Raw genomic sequence first — 25,319 nt, 5'->3', positions numbered from 1 at the left:
GGGATACAAGAATAAAAAGGCAACTTACAAATTAAATGGAGATAAATTGGGGGAATCCTTGATGGAGAAGGATTTAGGAGTGCTTGTAGACAGCAGGCTTAGCAATAGTGCCCAATGTCATGCAGTAGCTGCAAAGGCAAACAAGATCTTATCTTGCATCAAACGGGCAATGGATGGAAGGGAAGTAAACATAATTATGCCCCTTTACAAAGCATTAGTAAGACCACACCTTGAATATGGAGTACAATTTTGGGCACCAATCCTAAGAAAAGATATTATGGAACTAGAGAGAGTGCAGAGAAGAGCCACCAAATTAATAAAGGGGATGGACAATCTAACTTATGAGGAGACTAGCTAAATTAGATTTATTTACATTAGAAAAGAGGCGTCTAAACTTCCCAAAGAATAGATAATCTGGATCGGAGGCTATCTCTGAGTATTTGGGGAAATGTAAACTTCCAGAACGTACAGAAGAAAATCATCTAGAACTAAATAAAGATATAACACAGGAAGAACTTCTAGAAGCCATTGCTCAATTAAAAGCTAGTAAAACGCCGGGCCTGGATGGCTTTTCAAACCAGTACTACAAAAAATTTAAGAAGGTACTAGCCCCATATATGCTGGATATGTTTAATTCGTTCCTAGGGGGAGCAGATATTCCGACAACAATGTCTAAAGCAAATCTAGCAATCATACACAAGGAAGGGAGAGACCCATTACAATGCGGTAACTATCGCCCCATAGCCCTCCTTAATTCGGATTTAAAACTCTTTAGCAAAATCTTGGCAAACCGACTCACCCCAATATTGCCCAGTCTAATTCATATAGATCAAGTCGGGTTTGTCTCGGGAAGACAGGCCTCTGATAATACTAGGAAAATTATCAACCTTATAGACCATGTACACCTCTCAAATACGAAGGCGATCCTGTTGAGTCTAGATGCAGAGAAAGCATTTGACAGGATACGGTGAGATTTTCTAGATCAAACTTTGATCAAATTCGGATTTAGGGGCCCATACTTAGAGGGGATCAGAGCCCTATACAAAACTCCCACAGCAGTTGTGAAACTCCCAAGAGGAGACTCAAACCCCATAAAAATCACTAATGGTATCTATGAATATGTATCGTTGTGTTTTGTGTCTTAATGATTTGGAGTCCAGGTTGGTTTACAGTCCATATTTAGCGCTTCAACATTGCCAAGAACCAACCTTTTCCCTGTCACTCTGTTCTGCTTATCCCTACATCAGCTTTGGTCTCTGGTTATGCCCCTTCTCATCTCATACCCATAACTGCCTCCTTTCCATCCCTTCCACCTTCACTTCTCTCTCTCGCCTTATGCTTTTTCCCCCCTCCCTGTCCTTTACCTGTGGAACTCCCTCACACTCACTATACGCCAAACACTTACTCTCCCCACCTTAACGTCAAACCTAAAAACACAACATCAGAATGAAGCATCACAACAGCCCGGACTCATGGTTACTGTCCCACACCCACAGTCGCTCCTACCAGCCATTGTGGCCAAGCACTGCCATCCACTGCACTCATTCCCTCACCTGCTGTCTCTGGAAGTCTCTTACCATACCACTTAGATTGTAAGCTCTCCGGAGCAGGACTTTCATGTTTATTGTATTATTATTATTGTACATTCTCCTCTTTATAGCTCAGAAATATGGTGGAAACGGTGACACAAGGAAATCATTGGGCAACATTGTACCTACCGCTTTCATTTAATTACCATGTATTTATCCAACATTGAAGCACAAAGACTGAGCTGATGATCTTTCAGTTTTATGAAAACATTTTTCCTTAATTTTTAAGGAAGGCGAAAAAACAGCAAAGAAGGAAACGGAAAAAGATGATGAGAAGAGAAACAGATACGGCAGAAAGATAAACAACGCTTAAGAGACAGAGAAGAAGCGGAAAGAGCGTGAGGATTGCAGAACACGGATATTAGGTACGGACTTGTGATGTCTTAACCATCTCGTGCAACGACATAAGAGATTCAACTTTTCCAGTTTTAATCAATAGACCAAATATCGGCGACCGATCACCTTGCACGTTTGGTTAACGACAAAAAAAAGCAGTAAATTGACAACTTTATTTTGAGCTCCTCACCCATCAGCTATAAGCACTGAGGTAAAGACAACAAAGGATGAGAAAATAAATGGTCAAATATGAACCCGTGCCTTTTGGTGAATTTAACTGAGTGCTTCAATTTTTTTTTTTTATTAGTACCGATAAATGACTTCCTTTAAAACAGCAATCAGCTCTAATTAACATTTTTTGCAATTTTGTTTTTAAATCCGATGCTTTTCACAGGACTTAGAAGTATTTCAAATATGAAGTGTCGGGAAGCTAAAATGGAGCTCTTCCCAAAGCCCAGTGCAGGCTAAAGCTTTTGTTTTTTTACCGTGATAACCCCAGAAGCTACAGCTGATAACATCTTGTATAACATAAAAGAGCAGGATGTGCTCAAGGGGCAAGATACAGTACTTACTCATTAAAACTTCAAGGGAGGGAGGTTTCTTTTTTTAACACATTCAATCCCAGAGGGGCCTGCAAGGCTAAAACAAATCATTGGTAATATATAATAACTAGTCCCTGCTGTTAGAGATTGCCCAGCGGGGGTTCTCATGCCCCCCCGAGTGGAACCGGATGAGTGAGACTGTGGATTCCACGTGGAAGTGATGGAGGAGGGGAATGCTTTTGCACTCGCACTCCTGCAGCCTGTGAGCTCACAACGCTCCTAACCTATGCATAGTTTGTGAGTGCACTGATTTCATTTTTTTTTCATCCATATAAAGTATTTGATAGAATTTCTGCTACGTTGGCATTTCATCTTTTTCATATCTAAACGTCCTGCAGGAATATCCTGATCCTTGTGAATATCTATTGCCGATTCTCACAAGGGCCGGAATTTGCGAGTGCACCCGACGCTGGTTTACTGGTTTCTCTAATATTGTGAGAAATATAGAATAATATATAATATTGCTCTATTTTGTGTTATTTTCTTTTTAGTATATCCCTTTTGAGAACTCCATTCTTGTTCTGTTCAAATAATATAAAATGACAAGCACTGGTGCCAAGATTCCCCATACAAAGAAAACTCACATACATCCAGTGAAACAGGGATCTCGATTTCTCCTGCATCCAAAGGCCCATATTCCTACGCTGAAATCACTTCCCAGAGCTGTAGAAGACTATAGTTCCATGTATATGAAAGGTGTTTAACTCTTTTCCACAATAGGGGAGATCCCTTCATAGCATATTTAATATCGACCAATGAGCGTTGTATTAAACAATAAAGAACAAGCAGTTTTTTTTTTTTTTTTTTTTAATTTCAAAACGTTGCTTAGATTTGTTATTTAAATGAAACTCGAGACCCTGAAAGGACATTCATTGTGTTTCCATGTTATTTTGTTTCATTCTGGTCAACAGAGTAAGTGTGGGTGTCATATCACCTCATTTAAAATGGGCACACGGACAAATCAGCCTCAATTGTTTTTGTGGTAAAAAAAAACAGAACAAAAAAAACAGAACAAAAAAAAACACAGAGCTACAGTTGCACTGATATTTATTGCTATGTTGGCCTCAGGATGCATGCAAGGCTGGGGTTCTCAACTCCAGTCCACAAAACCCCCCAACAGGTCAGGTTTTCAGGATATCCCTTCTTCAGCACAGGTGGCTCAATCAGTGGTTCAGTCAAAGAGCCTGCTTCATCACAGGTGGCCCAAAGACTGAGCCACCTGTGCTGAAGCAGGGATAACCTGAAAACCTGACCTGTTGTGGGGTCTTGAGGACTAGAGTTGAAAACCCCGCTTTAAGGGAAAGAAAACAAACAGCAACAAAATTTTTTGTAATAAAACATAAACCAACCTCTTCTGGGGTCTCAGACTCGCTTCCCTTTTTCCAAGGTACGGCTCCTTTCAGAATGAAATCCACAATTTTAGAGTTTCTAAAAGTTCTTCCCACAAAGGCCATCACCGTGTCCATAGTTGAGACCACTTTTTCGAGGCCGTCTAACTTTTCACGATGCTCCTCACAATCCTCGTGCACTATTTTCAACAGCTTCATTATCTCCGAGCAGACACCGTGTACGCTGCTCCCACCGGGCTTCAGGCCTATTTCCATATCTCTCTGCTGAGTTGGCCCATGACATGCTGCTAATTTGTCCATTCCTTTCTCCAAGATGTCCATGCCACGGTGTACCCTTTCCAGTTTCTCCAGAACGTCTTCTTGGAAATGCAACAGCTTGTCCACTTTTTCATTGAGCAGGTTCAGCTTTGTGTCCATCGTGGTCATGCTGTTGACCCCTGCTGGGGTCTTGCTTGTAGACTTTCCAGCCCCGGTTGCACGTTCTACTTTGCTTTCATACATTTTAGCTAAACAAGATGCCAACGAGTCTTGTTTACTCATTTTTGTTTAGACTTGTAAATACCGTTTGACTGCCCTAACGCATGTAATCCCTCTCCTAAATCTGGATCTATAAAGAGGGATAGTAGTCAGATCACTTGGAAGTATCTGCAGATGACGTTGCAGTTCCGTGGGAGTCACACTCCTTGTGTGCAAACAGGTTTAGCTTATGCTATCGTCCTTTGCACTGTGAGGCCTTTAAACAATTGACTAAACTTGGCATTAAAAAGTTTTTGGGGGCCCTTTGACGTCACAGGTCCAGTTAAAATTCTTTCCTGAGAGGCTGCTGATGGATAAGCATGTTAAGACTTGACAATGCTGCAAGCTGACATGCTTAAAGGTACTAGACAAGTCTTTCCTAAATTCAGTATGTAACACCAGATATCCCCTTCCTGGCAAAAACACATTAGACAGGTTTACTTTTATGACTCCAAAGGAAGGCAGCAATAAAAATAACATTATTTCTTCTTATTGGAAACAGTCATATAGGAGGAGAAACAACGTATGCCTGAAACCGAGACGCTTTTCAAGTTGGCTGTCACTTGTGTTTATAAATAGATGACAATGACATGAACCACACACATATCTGGCACTAGGACATCTTTGTAAAGTGAAACGTTCCACTGCCTTTGTGTTTTGCTGCGAGTTTTCAGTGATCCCAAGACACTCAATTAGATAATAAAATAAAGCTGTTTTCTCTGGCACCAGGAAAGTGCCATGTTTTTCTTGACTGTTTGAAATAATGAGACAGAAACTTTAGCACATTTATTACTGCAAGGTCATGTAATATCATTTCTCGTCCTTTAGTTGTATGGACAGTACAGAAATATTATAATTCCAAGTACATACAGTCTATTACAATTTTTCCTATACGGTTCTGCTGCATATACAGCACTGTAAACAGAATTTTGCAGACACAATGCCCGTATTATATCATTAAACTGTGACACATTTTCCCAGTGCTGTAGAAGAGATCAGCTCCATTAAAAAGAATAGAAATAAAATTTTCACCAGCATAGCAAAGCCATCTACTCTGCATATGGAACAGGGACCAACCAGTCTCTGCACTAAAGAGATGCACATGTTTGGTGTATATGGAGGTAAAGGGATTTATTTCCACATGTTGCACGTAGCTTATAAATGTATTTATAAGAAATGTTATGCGAATGATATGCTATTTAGCCGTTACCATTAGTACACTCTGTTCAGATTGACAAGCGGGAATACCTTTATGGTAGATAAGTCTGTGCTAAACGTGGGGTTACGGCTTTTTACCAAGTCAATACCTTCACTAGCAGATAAACGTTAATTCAATTAACTTGGTAATATATTAACCCCTTAATAGTCAGCTAGCCATTGGTAACCTATGACTAGCTGACCACTACGGGCTACAAAGGAGTTACTACATACCTCAATCCCCACTAACTACCCACCTTGCCTACCAATGAGGTCACAGCAGGTAGGAAGTTAACTCCTCCCACCCTTCCTAAAAAACCTCTCTATTTATAAATAAATACAATTAACGGTTTTTATGTAGGGATAGTAGCGTCACGTTATTTTAAGATAACATTGCGTTATCCTGAAGGATACCGTCACGTCGATATTGCCCATGATGTGCACTGTAAGCACTCACGAGCAGCGCGCTTATTAGCTCTTTGTATCTGCCTGTCCTTAATTATATGTAAAATGTAATGATCATGTTCCCCCGCCCCATCCCCCGAGTGCTGCGCTGTGGAATATGTTGGCGATTTACAAATAAACTATAGCATTAATAATAGTGAATGTGGCTTTGGTGCAGGGGAAATCACGTCCATTCCAGATTTCCCCGAGTGAGAGGTTGTGTAACACACAGTTAACAATACAGTAGTCAGTTCTTTTAATGCAATGTGCAAATGTCTTTGTTAGCTTGGTGAAAGAACCCACGATTTATAAATTGGTGAAATATTAAATTAACAGACTTAAGAAAACAAGCTTTGACTTTTTCTTTGGTGCGAACATTGGCCAAAAGTCCCAGAAAATCCGCAATTATTTTTGCTGACTATTTGCAAAAAGAGAAACGAGGTCCATAAAGTTCCAGATCCACCAAGCTCCGGTATGTGACTTTACGCTGCGTTAACCAAAGTGATCTGAGTAATGCCACAGCATACTTAACGTCACGTTATTGGTACATAACACAATGGTATATCACAATACTATGACATTAAGCCTCTGCTAATGAAATACAGAATGGTCATTTTTGCTGTTGCAAATAATTAGCTTTAAGGATACTTGTTGATCTCACGGGAAATAACGTCCATTTCCGTGTTAGGCCACGTCATGTTATAAGCCCTGAATTAATGGGGCCGGCTGGATCTAGACCTAAGTATATTGGCGATTGGCAGTTGTTGGAGACGTCTCATATTCTCACAACTTTTCCGTCAGCCACGAATATCCAAAATGCACTAACTTGCGCAAAATGTAATTAAGGTCACATCTACACTGACCACACTATACAGGAGATCACGGGATTGTTTTAAGCTCCCAGTAAAACAAATACAGTATGTTAAAGCAGCTCTACAGGTTGCATTGTTTGCTTTTTGTTGTTATAGGATTGAAGCAGAGGTTCTCCGGAGCTGAACCCCATTAATTTCAACTTCGGGGAACCCCTGCTTTCAGTAGCGGTGCTGGTATCTCCTGCAGCCAAGGAAATAGTGTGCCTAACATAATGGTGACGTTTAAATGTCCCGCGTCACATGGGCCAATAGGAAGCTACGACGACATTGCCGTGTGACCTGGTACCCCCTACGGAGGTAACAATCTCTGGAAGCAGGGGGCCCCAGAGCTGAAATTAATGGGGTTCAGCTCCAGAGACCCCCTGCTTTTATCCTATAACATAAAAATGTAAATAAAGCAAGCAATACAACCCATAGTGGCTGCTTTACACCACTGCATACAATGTTTTACCCACATGATTAACTACCAACATTACCAGCACTCTAAAAATGACATATTTTGATTTATTCTAGCAAGCGTGTGAAGATTTTCAGAGCTAAAGGCAGCTCTAGAGAGGGTTTGTAGTTACATTGATCAGGAGGAAGAAAAACAAATTACCCCAGTGATACATTTACCAATTAGGTCTCATAATGGGGGGAAATGTCCTTCCTGACTCCAGTAATGGCAATCACATTTGTCCCTGGATGTACATATTTCCTACAGTATGTGTCCCTTATTTGGCTTGTCCCTGTGCATACAAGGGCTTTGTAAGAACACTGACTGAAGTGGATGACCCCAGATCAAAACCCAGTATCAGCTTTCCTTATGACCGTGGGCAACTAAATTAGATTGTGAGCTCTTTGGATCAGGGCCTCATAAAGGGCTATTCATTCAAATGCGATTATGTCGATTGGACACAGAAACTCCAACAAAAGTCAAAGGGAGTATTTGTGACATAGTGTCCGATTCACACATTGTACTTTAAGGAATAACATGCACAGGGTCTGCAAATTTCTATATACAATGATGTGTAACTGCCCCAGTCAATGTCCCAAGCACCAGAAAATGTTTCTGCATTTGAAATATTCCAGCTTATAAAGCTGACAAACTTTTCTTGCCAGAGAATGAATACCGGCAATGTTATTACGACGTGCCCCCATATACAAAAGCATATGGGTTTGCATTCTACCCCCATATAATAGCTTCCAAGTTATAGTGTGCTCATCGTCAATGCACTGCAGGCTGCCTCCACGCATGCGCTGCAGGCTGCCTCCACGCATGCGCTGCAGGCTGCCTCCACGCATGCACTGCAGGCTGCCTCCACGCATGCGCTGCAGGCTGCCTCCACGCATGCGCTGCAGGCTGCCTCCATGCATGCGCTGCAGGCTGCCTCCACGCATGCACTGCAAGCTGCCTCCACGCATGCACTGCAGGCTGCCTCCACGCATGCACTGCAGGCTGCCTCCACGCATGCACTGCAGGCTGCCTCCACGCATGCACTGCAGGCTGCCTCCACTGCAGGCTGCCTCCACGCATGCACTGCAGGCTGCCTTCACACATGCAGCCTCAGGATGCAGGGGGTCCCCGAAGCTGACATTAATGCTGTTCAGCTCTGGAGATCCCTTGCTTCAATACTGTGTTATTAAAATTAACAAATTCTCCTCCTCACTTTTAAAGCTTTACACTCTTCTGCTCCTCCTTACATCTCAGTCCTAATTTCTCGCTATGCACCATCCCGACTCTTGCGTTCTTCTCAAGGATGTCTTCTTTCTACCCCCTATGTATCTAAAGCCCTCTCCCGCCTTAAACTTTCACTGACTGCCCCGCACCTCGGGAATGCCCTTCCCCTCAATGCCCGACTAGCACCCTCTCTATCCACCTTTAAGACTCATCTTAAAACACACTTGCTTAAGGAAGCATATGAGTAGCTCCATGGCTAATACTATACGCATGATACATAAAGCTTGGCCCTTTGCAGACGCACTTACCAGAACGCCCTCCCACTGTCTCTGTATGTTCTTCCTACCTAACAATTAGATTGTAAGCTCCTCGGAGCAGGGACTCCTCTTCCTAAATGTTACTTTTATGTCTGAAGCACTTATTAACATGACCTGTTATTTACATTATTTGTTATTTATATGATTGTCGCGTTTAACTACTGTGAAGCGCTATGTACATTAATAGCGCTATATAAATAAAAACGTACAATACAATTAAAAACTGTGCGATGGCCTGTAAGAGCTGTGCAGGGAGATGTAGCTCTCTCTGTGCAGGGAGATTGCCTGTAAGAGCTGTGCAGGGAGATGCATCACTCTCTGTGTAGCTCTCCCAGATTACTGGAGCGACATTTTGCTCGTTAAGCAAACACAAATTAGTGCGATTCGGCATTTTTTACCGAATTATAAAAAACTTGCGATTTTTCTTAGTGAATACCGTTTTTACACAAATTTCAGAGCGTTCGGTAAGAACATGCGAACCCAATCAGTAATGCACTGAACTTACCAACGTTTAGTGAATAGGCCCCTTTGCACAAGAAGCCACTTTCCAGCCCTTTATCTTGAATGGTCTGTAAAGGGACATATTCGCTAAGCTGTGCTAGGAGGTCTTATGCTGCCGCAATGCTTAGTAAATGTGGTCCATAGTCTTCTGCCCGGAACCTGCTGCAGATACAACTGTAGCACTGAAGCAACTTGGTATTAGTCCCTAACAGGACGGAGGATGGAGCAAACCTTTGCAGGATCCTGTAGCAACTAACTGGGTTAATTTTATAATAATAACATAAGACCCAAACCGCCAACGAGAATGCCGGGTCAGAATGTACACTTAATCCCCTACACAAGTGCGGTGAGGAAAGCACATTGAATATGCTAAATATAGAGACGGGCTGTTAGGAAATCAGCAAAATTACATAACTGTGTTTCCATCAAGGGGTTTCAGTGACGGTGCCCACAACAAGAGATAAGAGAGTTCAATAGGAAAATGTCATCTCGAAGCAGCAATCCGTACATCTCAATGTGTTACATCAATATATCTTTCTTTACCTTTTTGGATACGAGGGGTCACCGAGAGCTGAAATACAACACTCTAAGCTACGAGGACACCGCGGTCCCTTATATTTCATTTTGAAATTGTCTACAAGAATTCTTGCCCTGGAAAAACAATATGGCCCCTGGAGTCAGCCAATAGAAAGTGGCGACGCCATCATGATGTAACCCTCCTTACAGGTCACATGACATGGGGTATATACAATGTCATTGCTCAGCCGTCACAAGGTGTTGGGTAGGTGCAGGCTGGGCGTGGATAAAAGGATGAAAAACAGATGGATGCCAGGAACTTTTATAAAAACAAAAAGGTACTTTGACAGCTGTCTTAAACACTCCACAGGTATCGACATACAGGATAATTGACAGAAACTCGTGGCAAAACAATACTTTTGATACTTCATCCCTTGGCAGTTCCCATTCTTATTCAGTCGGTGCATGGCTTACCCATTAAAAAAGAGGTAATGCAAACAGCTTGCAGGGAGTCTAGGATGCCACAGGTTCAATGTGAGCGAGGGATGTAGTATAGGCAAACCCTATGAGGACAGTGGTGGTCAGGCTGTGGTAGGGGTAACCCTATCATACCAGGACAGATGGCTTCTCTCCCCCACAAACTTTGGTTTCCCATTCCTTTAATGGGCACTAAGTTAAAAAGGGCACTTTGTCAAGATACAACTGTTAGTAAAGATCTGTGTTAGAGATCGAACCACCAATACATTATTTGCAAGACCTGTGGCGTGCCGGTACTTTGGTAAGGAAAGCTGTTTGTTCTATTTTGTGAGATTGTCTCCCAGCAGAGGGTGGATCTCCGAGCACCCGAGGCATTTCCGTGTTTTGTCCTATCATGCGAGTGCACCTAACCTTATCATATTCTAAGACATACTCATACACAACTATACACACTAACCTGTTTACAGGACTCACGGTGAGGACCCCACCAACTAGCTGCTTCTAGAACATAAGTAAGGGCTATATATACCTTACATTTACATCATACATCCCATGGCTGGGAAGGGGAGTAACCTGAGTGAGCCCACACAGTTAACTCCTTAAGGTAATTAACCCTTTACAGAAACTAGTAGTTTCCATACCCCAAACTCTAAGAAGGTACTAAATGTTTCAAAAGTAAAACATGATACAGTGCACCCATGGGTAAGCGATTGCGATAAAAGAAAAATCATCTAACTTACATCCAAGCAGATGGAAACAGTGAGGATGCACCAACAATAACCTGAAAAGCCACCTGGATGTCAGCCTTCCCCAGCAGTGCGTCCCAGCCTTACCGCCCAACTAACGCGGCCAACTGATCAAAGGAAGTGTAGCTCACCGAGCAAAGCTGCAAGTTGATACCATCATTAACTAACAATCCTTCAGGATACGACAGATGCTGGCAGTGCCGGATTTACAAATCCGCCGCCCATAGGCACTTACTTTGAAAATCATTTGGCGTTGCGGCGTCCATAGGAACGCTATGCCATGTGATGTTGCAGCATCATTTGATACTGCGACACTAAAGGAGGAGGGCGGCATGAAAGAGAAGGTTTGCCGGGTGAGAGCGCGGGGCCTCTGTATATATAACCACAAGCAGTTTGACAAAATGTTTCCTCTACACCCTCAGAGCCAAAAGAAGGTCAAAGGACATGGACCATACATGAAAGCTGAAGACAGAAGGGGAGGTGGGTTGGTGCATGAATGAGTGATGTATGAGTGACGTATGCAAATGAATATATCAAATATAGAGTATAAATATAGGTCTTCAGGGTGTTGGCTTCATGTATTGCTCATGCCAGCTAGGGTTACTCTTGTTCAGAGTGACTTCTCGCCTATCAGGCTAGCAAGAATATCATAAGCCAGTTAGTCAAATTCTCAGTCCCTGCTTCTCCTTTACTTTTACTTAGAATTCCATATATTTCTTTATGATAGTCTCTTCCCTTCCCCTTCTTTATCTGCTCTCACCAGCCGGTCTTTATACCGCAGGACCAATGTCCAAATATTCACATATTCCCATTGACAAATAATTATCATTTTTTTTTTTCTTTTCAATTTTTTTTTAGTGGCCAATGCAGACTCATTGGGCTAGCCCAGCCAAATATGCTTCCTTGAAACTGCACTTCTGTCGTCTATTGTCCCCCATACCTCCCACAGGTCCCTCAAACGTTTCGGGTCGCATGCTACCCCCAAAATAGCCGCTGCTACTGGCTGCATGTTCATGCCTGGACTACTGCTACCGGCAACAGATACACGACCCCACATCCTCATCCCATGTGTAAATACTGTGTGTGTGTGTGTGTACAGTATGTGTGTGTGTGTACAGTATGTGTATGTACAGTATGTGTATGTGTGTGTGTTTACGTGTGTGTGTACAGTATGTGTACAGTATGTGTGTGTGTGTGTGTGTGTGTACGTATGTGTGTGTGTACAGTATGTGTGTGTGTACAGTATGTGTGTGTGTACAGTATGTGTGTGTGTACAGTATGTGTGTGTGTGTGTGTGTGTGTGTGTGTGTGTGTGTGTGTGTGTGTACAGTGTGTGTGTGTATGTGTATGTGTGTACAGTGTGTGTGTGTGTGTATATGTATATATATATATATATATATATATATATATATATATATATATATATATATATATATATTAAAACTGAAAAGTAGCACTTTAAGTAATGTGCTAAAAGTGGCTGATTGGACTGGTAAGTTGAAAATCACTGGTGTAAGCAACTAGCTAATTGCTTAATTAAAATAAAGACTGATGAACTGAACGTATCTATAAGTCTACCCCACATGACAAAATGTAATCCAACTCTTACTCGCATCTCATTGCAGAAATAAGAAACCATGCTTTTGAAAATTGGGACTTTGTCACTTTCTTCCTTGTTTAGAAATATGGTGATTTCCTGCAAATACCCAAAGTAACACTAATTCTTAAATGACACTTTGGTCAGTGATTGGTATAGTAAAAGCATATTGGCCAGCACGGAGTTTGCTTTGATGCTAGAAGCGTCTGTAAAACAATATATTACAGACACTTGGCGGTGACGAATTGAATGCCAAGTTCCAGTTTACTAACACATGTGGGATGTAACGTGTCAAGTGATATGAATTTCACACAGACAACCTGCATTGTGTACTATATAACAGAGAATAAAGGATACGCTTTGATTTTAGAAGTTAGAATACTCCTGGAGGGAGAAAATGTGGGAAAAACAAAACACAGCTCGGTGATAGAGAGCGAAGATTGAAACAGATACAATTGTATCACGGAAGTAACATTTTGGGGAGCAAATTCAAAAATCCTACAATTTTCCTGGAAAGTACTCGCCAAAAACTTCCAATCAATGTAAAACAGGGGTGGCCAACTCCAGTCCTCAAGGGTTACCAACAGGTCAGGTTTTCAGGATACCCCTGCTTTTGCACAGGTGGCTCAATCGAAGACTTGAAGAGTTGGCTTACCCCTGTACTATACTATTCCAGTTTCAGCACAGGTGGCTCAGTCAGTCCCTGCTTCAGCACAGGTGGCTCAATCAGTGGTTCAGTCTTTGACTGATCAACTGATTAAGCCATCTGTGCTGAAGCAGCGATATTCTGAAAACCTGACCTGTTGGTGGCCCTTGAGGACTGGAGTTGGCAACTCGTGATGTAGTGCATGATTAGGTAACCGTGGAGGGGGACGTGACACAGATAAACGCGTGTAAATCATAGTATCCCTCGTTTCTAAAAGCAGTTTACCTTAAAGTACCCCATACAGCTAAATAATAATAATATTAACTTTATTTAATATAGCGCTTTTCTCCCAATGAGACAAAGCGCGTCACAATCACAGTTCAGCGCAAAGTGCGCAGGACACAGGATTGTTACAGGCACAGTCCCTGCCCAGATGAGCCAACAATGTATTAGGTTTTTCTGGTATTCAATTAATGAACGCAGAAAAGGCACAACAAAAAAACACACATTACCGCAAATCTTTTGATGTAATCGGAGACGCTGAATCCTCCGGTAGCCAGGCGGACAGACCTGTGCAGTGTGGATTTGTGGTATAAGGTTCCCATTTTCTCGTGGCGGCCGCCACCCCAGCTAGCCGAAACCCCCTTCGTAGAATAAAAGAACGCCGAACCTCGGTGGGTCGTGTAAGAATTTGGCTTGGGAGATAACGGAGGAATTTCCCCTTATCAGACTCCGCGCCCCATTATCTCCGCCGTTTCGCTCTTTAATCTCGTGTGTTGTGGAATATCTGTCTCTTCGCTGCTTACTTCCTGCATTGCAGATAGAAGCTACTGGAGAGCCGGGTTAGCCAGGAAAAGATTGTCACATTGCTTAACCCCTTGGTTAACGTGCTGCCTTCTCCCTCTGGCATCACAAGGGGATAGCCCTTACAATCTGCCCTGCAATTTATTGCAAATTCTTTCCAGCAAAGAAAGTGTTAAACTCCCTCTAATTTTTTTTAAAACTTAAAATTCGTTAAAAAAAAATTAAATGTATTGCAAATAAGGTTGCCAGGTGGCTTCTCCAAAAATACTGGACAAAATGGTGAAAGGCGCGACACGCTTGAGAAACACACAGACCCCTCTCACGTCTCTCCGCTCCATGCTGTTTCCTCCTCTCCTTGGCCCCACCCCCAGGCTCCTGCACCTGCTCCTTATTGGCTGCTGCTGGGTAATGCAGAAAATCAGGATGGACTAAGCTGCCCAGCCCCCTAGAAACAGCCCTGCTCTCTCCCCGCTCGGGGAAATCCTGTGGCCCCCCCAAGCCGGTCAGGTCACTAGGTGCAGAGCGGTAATTGGTCTCAGAGTCTTGGCTCCTTTTCTCACCGCGCTGTTCCTTTAGCCTATGAGACTGTCTGCTTCTACTAACATCTCTGTGCAGGGTTGGCCTTAGGGTGAGGCGGTTGCCTTTGGCCCTGCGCTCCCTTCCCCTGTTGGCGCCAGGATCCAAATTCTGCCCGACAGCCCTGGAGAGGGGAGAGCTGGAGGAGGGAGTCCCCAAACAGGCGCGAGACCAACCGCTGCTCACCCCAAGGTAGGGAGAGGGGGAGGTGGTGTTGCATTAGAAGTAGGATGGCCAGTTCTGGGTCCAGATACCAGGTTCCGTTACGTGACTTGGAGCAGGGGAGCTCAATTACAGTCCTCCACCCTCTCCCAAACAGGTCAGGGTTTCAGGATATTCCTGCTTCATCATAGGTGGCTCGATCAGAGGCTCATTCGAGGGCCGAGCCTCTGATTGAGCCACCTATACTGAAGCAGGAATATCCTGAAAACCTGACCTGTTTGGGAGGGGGTGGAGGACTGTAATTGAGCACCACTGACATGTCTATAGGGGTTTGTCATGGCTCCGGCATATATAGAATGTAATGCTTAATGCTGCATTAACCTAATAATGTCACATTAACCCTAACCATGTCACATTAACCCTAACCCTAACCCAATAATGTCACATTAACCCTAACCTAATAATGTCACATTAACCCTAACCCAATAATGTCACATTAACCCTAACCTAATAATGTCACATTAACCCTAACCTAATAATGTCACATTAACCCTAACCATGTCACATTAACCCTAACCTAATAATGTCACATTAACCCTAACCTAATAATGTCACATTAACCCTAACCTAATAATGTCCCGTTAACCCTAACCCAATAATGTCACATTAACCCTAACCTAATGTCACATTAACCCTAACCTAATAATGTCACATTAACCCTAACCTAATAATGTCACATTAACCCTAACCCAATAATGTCACATTAACCCTAACCCTAACCCTAACCTAATAATGTCACATTAACCCTAACCTAATAATGTCACATTAACCCTAACCCTAACCTAATAATGTCACATTAACCCTAACCCTAACCTAATAATGTCACATTAACCCTAACCCAATAATGTCACATTAACCCTAACCCTAACCTAATAATGTCACATTAACCCTAACCCTAACCTAATAATGTCACATTAACCCTAACCATATGTCACATTAACCCTAACCCTAACCTAATAATGTCACATTAACCCTAACCTAATAATGTCATATTAACCCTAACCCTAACCTAATAATGTCACATTAAGCCTAACCTAATAATGTCACATTAACCCTAACCCTAACCTAATAAGGTCACATTAACCCTAACCTAATAAGGTCACATTAACCCTAACCTAATAATGTCACATTAACCCTAACCTAATAATGTCACATTAACCCTAACCTAATAATGTCACATTAACCCTAACCTAATAATGTCACATTAACCCTAACCCTAACCTAATAATGTCACATTAACCCTAACCTAATAATGTCACATTAACCCTAACCTAATAATGTCACATTAACCCTAACCCTAACCTAATAATGTCACATTAACCCTAACCCTAACCTAATAATGTCACATTAACCCTAACCCTAACCTAATAATGTCACATTAACCCTAACCCTAACCTAATAATGTCACATTAATCCTAACCCTAACCTAATAATGTCACATTAAGCCTAACCTAATAATGTCACATTAACCCTAACCTAATAAGGTCACATTAACCCTAACCCTAACCTAATAAGGTCACATTAACCCTAACCCTAACCCTAACCTAATAAGGTCACATTAAGCCTAACCACAAATCTTCCAAAGATAAGAACGTCATGCTAAGCCATGTTCTCTCTGGTAAAGAGAACAACATGAACTGCAATGGAAGTTAGTGATAGGGGGACTAGATTTTCAAAAGTATAAACTGACTTGGCGAATGCCTGGAACAGCGAGCGTCTCAGAGGGGGTGCCAGCCCATGTAGTTTTCTTTGTATTTCTATTGGGTATATATTTATTATTGCCTAATGTTACTTTTGCAACATATTTTATCTATTGGAAACATACAAGTTTACATTTTCTAAAACACCGGTCTCCTCCCCATTCCTTGTGTACGATTGGTTTAGGGATTGGTGAATTTCCCTATACTTATTTGCATTTAAACATATTATTGCACATGAATGTATTTCAAATAGAAAGAAACTGCATGGTTACACAAAAACATAGGTAACCGGCGTGATAAAAGCAAAGGAAACATCATTCACAAACATATGATTCATTCATTTTTTTTCTTTTAGATTATTTATCAAATGTTTTGCCCGGAAGTAATACATTGAGAGTTACCTCTCGTTTTCAAGTATGTCCTGGGCATAGAGTTATGACAATAATACATGGGTACAAATACAGTTACATAAGTGAGCAGGGTATACATTATATACTAGACATTGCATGCACAGAGATAACGTTATAGGCGTATGTAACAGTTACAGACCAGATTAAAATTGTGAGACAGCTTTAGTTTTAAAAGAACTCAGACTGGTGGCAGCTGTGAGAGTCTCTGGTAGACTGTTCCAGTTTTGGGGTGCACGGTAAGAGGAGGAGGAACGGCAGGATACTTTGCTGAACCTTGGGACCATCAACAGTCTTTTGGAGTCTGATCTCAGATGATAAGTGCTGCATGTAGTAGGGGTGAGGAGCTTGCTCAGAAAGTATTTGAAGGCAAGACAGGAAAGGTGAACTTTGCGCCAAACTCAATTGATAACAAATCTAGTGCTTTGAGCATTTCGCAGTGATGTGTGTTGTAATTGCATTGGAGAACAAAACCGCATATTGAATTGTAGAGGGTGTCAAGTTTGCTAAGGTGGATTCAGGGTGCCGAGCCATATACTAAGTGATTAAGTGTTGCTGCTGTGTTAAAAAGCAACAGCGCTGCATACAAATTGTAATGATCTTCGTTTTATTTTTTACCTCTGATACTAATAAAGGACAGCACATTTTAAAACCTGTCTGATTGCTGCAGATAACTTTCCGGATATATCCTATTAAACATATGCGTGTCCAATGTAACAATACATATTTGATTTATGACAGGTAGGTGTAACAAATCATTTGTCACCTTGGTTATTTGGCATATATTATTAGTGTTGCCAATGGGACTTAAATATTAATACATTTTTAGAAAAAGACAGCATGCTGCTATATACATAACCCCTGCTAATACTCTGTAAATCACATTAGTAGAAATATTTAGTGGTATAAATCTTGGGCTTAATGGACCAACTAAACAGTACAGAAATATAATGGTTGTAGTTTTTAAGAGCCAAGATTAATATTATCACCCTGCAGAATATGTACACTTCTCCTGGATCAGCAAGACTTGCTAGCAGAACTCTGCACATCTGAAGGAATATCTTGATCAATGCAACAAAACTAGATACGGATAAAGGCTCAGATTTACTGCACAGCATTAAGCCATAAGGCACTTTATGACCAATTCAAATAAATGGGCTGCCCTCTGTCAGAGATGCATACTTGCTTATTAACAATAATTAATCCATTGCTTCTTTGGATGTCGACGGGTTAGTAGAGATTGCCAAATGCAGCATCAGTAAAGGCACGGCGATAAAAGACCAAAGTAAGATTTGTAGCCTTTTCATTTCATAATATACTAATAATTAATGTCATATAGTGCTTTTCTCCCAATGGGACTCAAAGCGCGTCACAATTACAGTATTTATCAAAGGAGTTTCTACAGGCACAGTTCCCTGCCCCGTGGAGCTTACAATCTATGTTTTTGGTGCCTGCGACACAGGGAGATAAAGTGACTTGCCCAAGGTCACAAGGAGCTGACACATTGTTTACAGAGTCAGTGTCATTACTCACTGAACCGCTTCTTCCGCCCAAAGTGATCAAAAACGTCAGAATCCGAAGCACCGCTGAGGTTCGAACCCAGGACACACACTTCCTTTACTCTCTCCTATCCATACCCGCCGTTAGCTGGAAAGGCTGTCCCATTACTTAGATACTTATATCGTTTAACTTCCGGGAGATGTTGTTCTTGCCCTATATTACATTAGAAATAAATGACGTCAAGTTTTCACAGGGAAAGTTAAGCCACGCGGTGCTCGTCTGCCCTGTCCTATATTCCAAGATATCCAGACAAAAACATACATTCCGTAATGAAAAGCATTACTGTCTAGACCAGGAGTGGCCAACTGCAGTCCTCAAGACAACCCAACAGGATAGGTTTTAAGGATATCCCTGCTTCAGCACAGGTGGCTCAGTCGAAGACTTGAAGAGTTGACTACCCCTGTACTATACTATCTCAGTTTCAGCACAGTTGGCCCAGTCAGTCCCTGCTTCAGCACAGGTGGCTCAATCAGTTATTCACTCTACGACTAAGCCACCTGTGCTGAAGCAGTGATATTCTGAAAACCTGACCTGTTGGCGGCCCTGAGGACTGAAGTTGGCTTCCCCCGGTCTAGACTAGAGCATAAAGACAAATTTGCGTCCAAACCTGCCGACGTGTCAGCTGTCCCCTACTTGTAACATAAACACTATCTAAACAATTGCAAAATAAATTGTTTTTGAATGGTTAATGTGTGGCCCAATTTGAAACCCTCGGCATAAAATAAACCTCTCAACCCGTGTAACATTAAACAAACTGTTTCATTTGATGAACATTTTTTAATCTTAATCGCAATCATTTTACCTAAAAACAAATAAAAAAGATAAAATGCTTTAAATGGGGATTTGATGTACAAAGGAATTAATTAAAGTTACACCTAGCAACAATGAAAGTCTCTAAACAATGTCGCTGCAAATCCTTCCAGCACCAAAAGAGTTACTCATTTTCTCCACGTACCTTTCCCCTCGTGTACCAGCCATGTACACAGTTAGAATTGGACACCAGCATAGGTCACCGCTCTGGAGAAGAGAAGGAACGGTTTTACAGTAGAAAATATTGGGAAGATCGGGCAAGGACCAGCAGACAGTTGCAACTTTCCAGAGCTCTGTTACATTCTGAACTGGTCATCCCTATGAAACCCCCAGCAGTTGACGTTTGATGACCCCACCCATTGGACACATCTCCATGCAGATGCTGGCTGCTCTCAGCACAGATTCTTGTTAAAGGTCGGCTGTGCAAGTCTTATCCAATCAGTACAACTCTTAGCTGATCATGTAGTAACGGGATATAGAAGAGAGCATCAAACATGAGGTCACCAACATAAAACTGCGACATCTCGTGGCGACGTTGCAGCTTTTCTGGGGCAAGCACTGACCCTGGCAGCCATATTGTTTTCCCTGTTCACCTAGTGGACGCTCCTGGTTAAAAACAATATATATTTATAGCTGGGATTGCTGCTTTAAAGGAGTAATTTACCCCAACTAAACACCATTTTGTTGTACAAGACTGTGGCAGGTGGTCCCCCAAAGCTGAACCCCACTATTTTCAGCTCCGGGCACTCACCTGATTCCAGATACTTTTTGGTGAAGTTACCGGTATTTCTTCCTTCCATCTAATAGAAAGCTACAATCAGGGATGTTGCAGTTTCTTATTGGTCTGAGAATTGGTGGCCATTTTGTTTCCCCTGAGGGAGATTTAAAAGCAGTAACTTTCCTGGTAATTATCTGGGGAATCCCTTTGAGCTTAAAATTGTAGTGTTTGGGTCAAGGGGTATAAAAAATTGAATATAAAGGGGGGTATAAAAAAATGAAATGGGGGTTTACAGAGGCCCAGCACGCTTCCCCAAGGCACTTAAATTAAGTGCCGGGGAAGCGGCAAAGGCAGCCCAATAATGGAGCCCATTTAAGCAAATGCATCGCCGTTCACACAGCTTTTAAGTAGAGCATGGTACTAGCAAAGCAAGTTAAACCACTCACAGACATGTTTCAACCTTGATGGGTATCAGTGCGAGGTTGGTTTATACTTGCTTTGCAATATTTCTGGGCTGGGTAGGTTTACCATATACATTTTAAGTTATGGTGGGTGAAAAAGGGAACAAAAAAACCTCCGTTAGCATACTCATTTGCATGTAATTTCCCAGAGTCCCTTGCTGCAGTGGGAGCACTGTATGCTATGTCATAATGGTTGAAAGGCAGGGGTGCAGACCTGTATAAGGCATGTGAATGTGCTCACAAGTGATATTCTTTATTGGCTATACTTTTTCACCCACCATAATTTAAAATGTACATGAATTAAACAAACCGGCACCTAGAACACATCCAAGAATTACAGTGAAAAATCCTGTATATGGGATCTTTGCCCTTTTCCTCATCACATTCATTTATATTGGAATCCTCATTAAAAGAGTTGTCTTTTTGCGCCGAATGCATTAATATATATATATATTTTTTATTTCTTCAAAAGCAGACGTTGCTCCTTTACAATCAGGAAACATATCTGGGATTGGCAAGTGCCGATGTGTACACAACAAGGAACCCCATAATCCCGGGACAGACGTGAAAACGAGAGGTAACGCTGTATTACTTCCTGGTAAAATATTTTATAAATAAATAATAAATCACCCCGTAATCACTTTGTATATCCGAGTGCTATACTTTCATTGGGAGCAGAACCATAATATTCCCAGCTCTGGGGGGGGAAAGAGATACTTACCGGGTTAAAATCTCTCTAGAAGAAACATTTAGCAGCCATTAGCTAAATCTCATTATCTGTTGCAGCTATTGGATTGCCATTTAAGAATCCATCGCACCGTCAGGCTCAAAGTTAAGACATTTTTTTACTGAACATCGCTGCTTGTTTGATGTCATCTCAGCACCAAAAGGTTCAATGCACTTACTATAGATATATTGCAAACAGCTGCCTTTGATTTATATTTCATATCACAGGGAGCCTGTCAGACTGCGGACAGGTTTTTACATGTGGAATGTTCTAATGGAATAGGAAAGTTAACTTGAGAAAAGGACAGGGACATCCAGTTAAGATCATGTAACCTAGCCATTTATACCGAGCGTACACAGAGTTTCATCAACGGGCTCAGTCTGGCACAGGAGTTTTATTCGCAGCTCCCTCAAAAAAATTACCATAAAAGTTGAAGCCTTTTAAAGCAGATTCAAACCCTTAGAGAGAAATGACACCAAGCAACACAGAGCTAATTTCCATGCTGCCTTAGGAGACAATAAACGTGACAAAGCGAGATAGGCGTCCGAACTGGCGATGCCCACCGCCAATGGCAGATATCGCCGATTTGGGGTGCGATAGCGCAAATCGTGTGGGGAGGATTCCCAGTAGTCACGGAAACACCGTCTTAATCCTAAACTCCTGTGATGGGTCAAGTGAGTAGAAGACAAAATGTACAGGTTACCTCAAGACCACTACATAGCACGATGATCATCACTAGTAAAACTTATAGCATTAGCTATTGCCCCAACACAAGAGTGGTTTCAAATTTAAATGTTTTCACTATTTTCATTATTCTTCAGGCATAATCTTTTTTGCAGTTAGAGACAAAATGAATAGGAAAATTATGTGCTATGACCTAGCAGTGCCACCTAGCAGCAGTAATAAGAGGCTACACGCGAGACCATTGGATCCTTCTCATCTGCATTCTCATGTGTCCTATTCCTCAACCCCCTAAACAAGGGACATATGCAGATGTATCATTTGTAATTGTTCTTAAATAAAAAAAAAAAAAGTATTATTACATTCTCAGGGACCTGGGCACTAATATGAGATTGATCATGTCCATCAAGAACAGCCATAGCAGAACAAGGGGCTCAAGTGAAGGCCGGGTCGCCACAGGGGGGAGTCTGGGGAGAGGCCAGCCGGCCCCCCGTAACTGGCCTGGGATATATTTTCCCCGGCCCTCTCTGTCGCAGCCCTGCCAGGCAGCATGACTCAAATTAAATGAACCAGACCATCGTCTACGGGGGGCCCCTAAGCTTGGTGGGCCCGTAGGTGTGTGCCTAATGGGTAATCCAGTTTGATCTCTAACCTCTGACATTGTGCAATGCTCCTAAAGTTGCAACAGCGTCAGGTAGCCCTGCGATGCAATGTTTGGCAATACCTGCGACTTAAGTTAAAAACAGAACAGCAGTCATCTTTCATAGGCATGCAAGTCAGACAGACGCGCAGCGAGGTGCGTTTCAGGAGGTTTTTTATTTTAGTCTATAATTACAATTTTTTGATGTGTCAAGCATCAAAGTGAATGTATTTTTTTTTTAAAATGCCCTGTGTGGTCTTTACCCCTCTTTACCACTCTAACACCCCTTGGGATGGTTGTTATGAGTTTGTATCTCGCAAATGGGATGTGGCTTTGACTTTAGGATGAGACCTGGTTTTCTTCACACTGTGTTAAACCTTAAACTCTCCTATTCAGAGGCTCGGAAGAAAAAGCGTTTTGTGCTTAATTTCCAGTGGAACAAAGGCACACAAATCTTTGCTGCAAGCCCGGTTACATTTGATAAAGTAATGGTGTTATGCTCTGCCTGCACCTTTAATTGTAGGAATAATAGGACAGGAAAGCATGGTGATATATATGCTGTCAGCACCAATATTTATTAATAATTATTACTATTGAGAAACGAATATCTGTGCCAGTCAATGTGTAGCTACTAAATTAATACTTGATCTTGTTCAACTTGAATGTATTCTAGTATGTGCACAATACAGTGAAATTAATTCTATAGTAGCACCATATTAAATATTATTTTCTTAAATGAAAACCTCAGTACTTTGTCAGTTCTGTACTATCCTACCTAAAAAATAAAACGGCATTCTCACCAAGACGCTTATTCACCCACATCCGTTTCTGGTTAACGCACCTGACCCAGCATTAGCACCCATTCCCTTGAATGGCAGTTAATTCTGGATCAGCTGCTTTACCCAGCAAATGACCTTGGTGAATAACCCCCCCCCTAAGAATCGAAGGGCCCATGTGGATTCATACACTATTTCTAGCAGAAGCACGGTCACACTTACTTGTCGCCTTATATATTTTAATTGCATTTCTAGTGCATTGATACAGGCTGGAATAAAAGTTGTCTGACAATTACTCGTTAGGATGTGATGTTCTAGCCAACAGGGCACCAATGATCTGCCATTGTTATCCGATTAGAATACACAGCCTGTATTGGATCATGATTACGGTTAGAGGGCGGGTTGGCAACTAGAGTGTAGATTGGCATAGGCAACTATTAAACCAGTATATGTTCCAAGTTTCTTTTTGATAAAGTGTACGTCCTGGCACCATCCCACTTTGACTAGAGTAGCACTACTTTATATATTATTTTCACACTTTCGAATAAATCTGATTCTTTTATTTCCATCCAACTTTCTTTTTTTATAAAGAAAAGGGGCATTACTACCTTTTATTTTTAAACCGCATAATTTTGCTGAAGCCTGTAAAATACAGTACACTTGAAAAAGAAACCTATGAGGTTTAAAGTCTCTGTACATCAGGGTTCTTCACAGAAGACATTGTAACGTTGGCCCACTAGACGGTATCACAAACCCACAATGAATCTACATTTCACCAGGACCAATACAGCTACTAGAACTTTGAACTGAAATACAGCCCAAAGAGCTTTTGTGCAAGGTTTAATAAAAGGTCAATATCTTAACCCTTTGGCCTCCCCATGACGGAGCCACCAGGACATGAGGTTTTGCACCCCAGGGTCCTCAGGACGTAGTAGCTACGTCACAGGCTTTCTGCTAGGATAGATCTGTTTGGCTTATCAGTAACGTTGAGCTCACATGCCGCACTGGCACACAAAGAATCAAAGCCACTTCAACTATTGGATACAAAATATATACTATTTTAGTTTGTAAGTTAAATTTTCTTCGTTGTGAAAAATCATCATAGATTAAGTGAGAATGGAACATTAATCCCAAGTGCTAGAGCTCATACATTGAAGAGCAATTGATTGCAAGCTCCTCTGACAATGCGATACAAAATCCATTACAAAGTCTAATTAATGTAACACACTTTGGGATTACTAGGGTCTTAAAGGGTCAACTGTGTAGGCCCACACAGTTACACCCCTTCCCCATCACATGGTGCTTGGGTGACCAACAGAAGTTAAACCTCAGCCCCTTCTGCCTGGATTTAAATAGTAAAGGGGGAAGCTTTTAGAAGGAGGATCGCACTGTGTAAATAAATACATGTGCATTGAGATAGATAGGGTAAGGATTTACTTCATTGCTTTCTAGTTAGTGAGAGTACCTCATTAGGTTAGATAGCATCCCACAGAAATGATTCTATATTACTCTAGATTCACAGAGACAGCATATGCCCGGAGTGGTTTCCCCAAGCCACAGCCCCTAGACATAGTTGGACCAGTCCCATCAGAGGGTCCATAGCTGGCTTTCGTCCAGAAGGTCACGTGGTGGCAGGCCGCCCCAGACGGGGAAGCGGATCACAGAGGGAGTAGTACCAGGCCTGCCAGAAGCCCAGTAAACATGGACCACTACAAGCATTATAGAACAGATGGACTCTACATGCAACTTGAGAACCATTAAGCCTTAGCTTCTTCCTAGCGGGCCAAGATAGAGGCAGCTAGTGAAGCTATACCAACACTAGAGCCAAAAGAACACTCAATTTGATATAGAAAATGCACGGTATATATCAAA

General features: G+C 41.9%; 1 protein-coding gene across 3 annotated transcripts in view; it reads right to left on the bottom strand.

Moving 5' to 3' along the window:
* The window catches only part of MYLK3 (myosin light chain kinase 3), a 48,976-nt gene extending 28,799 nt beyond the window's left edge, over positions 1–20,177 (bottom strand). The window contains exon 1 of one of the 3 annotated variants that reach the window (XM_075576282.1): positions 19,590–20,177. In XM_075576282.1, coding sequence (XP_075432397.1) covers positions 19,590–19,640 — 51 coding nt within the window. In that variant the 5' untranslated portion in view covers positions 19,641–20,177. Of the gene's footprint in view, positions 1–3,876; positions 4,859–13,877; positions 14,121–19,589 lie in introns of those variants that run through there. The other 2 variants (XM_075576281.1, XM_075576280.1) reach the window with 2 other exon arrangements.
* Positions 20,178–25,319: the final 5,142 nt, after the last annotated feature.

The sequence above is a fragment of the Ascaphus truei genome, chromosome 19 (assembly GCF_040206685.1).
Source record: "Ascaphus truei isolate aAscTru1 chromosome 19, aAscTru1.hap1, whole genome shotgun sequence".
In the NCBI taxonomy this organism is placed as follows: Eukaryota; Metazoa; Chordata; class Amphibia; order Anura; family Ascaphidae; genus Ascaphus; species Ascaphus truei.
Note: the sequence above shows the minus strand (reverse complement) of the source record. Positions and strands in the feature narration are given on the sequence as shown.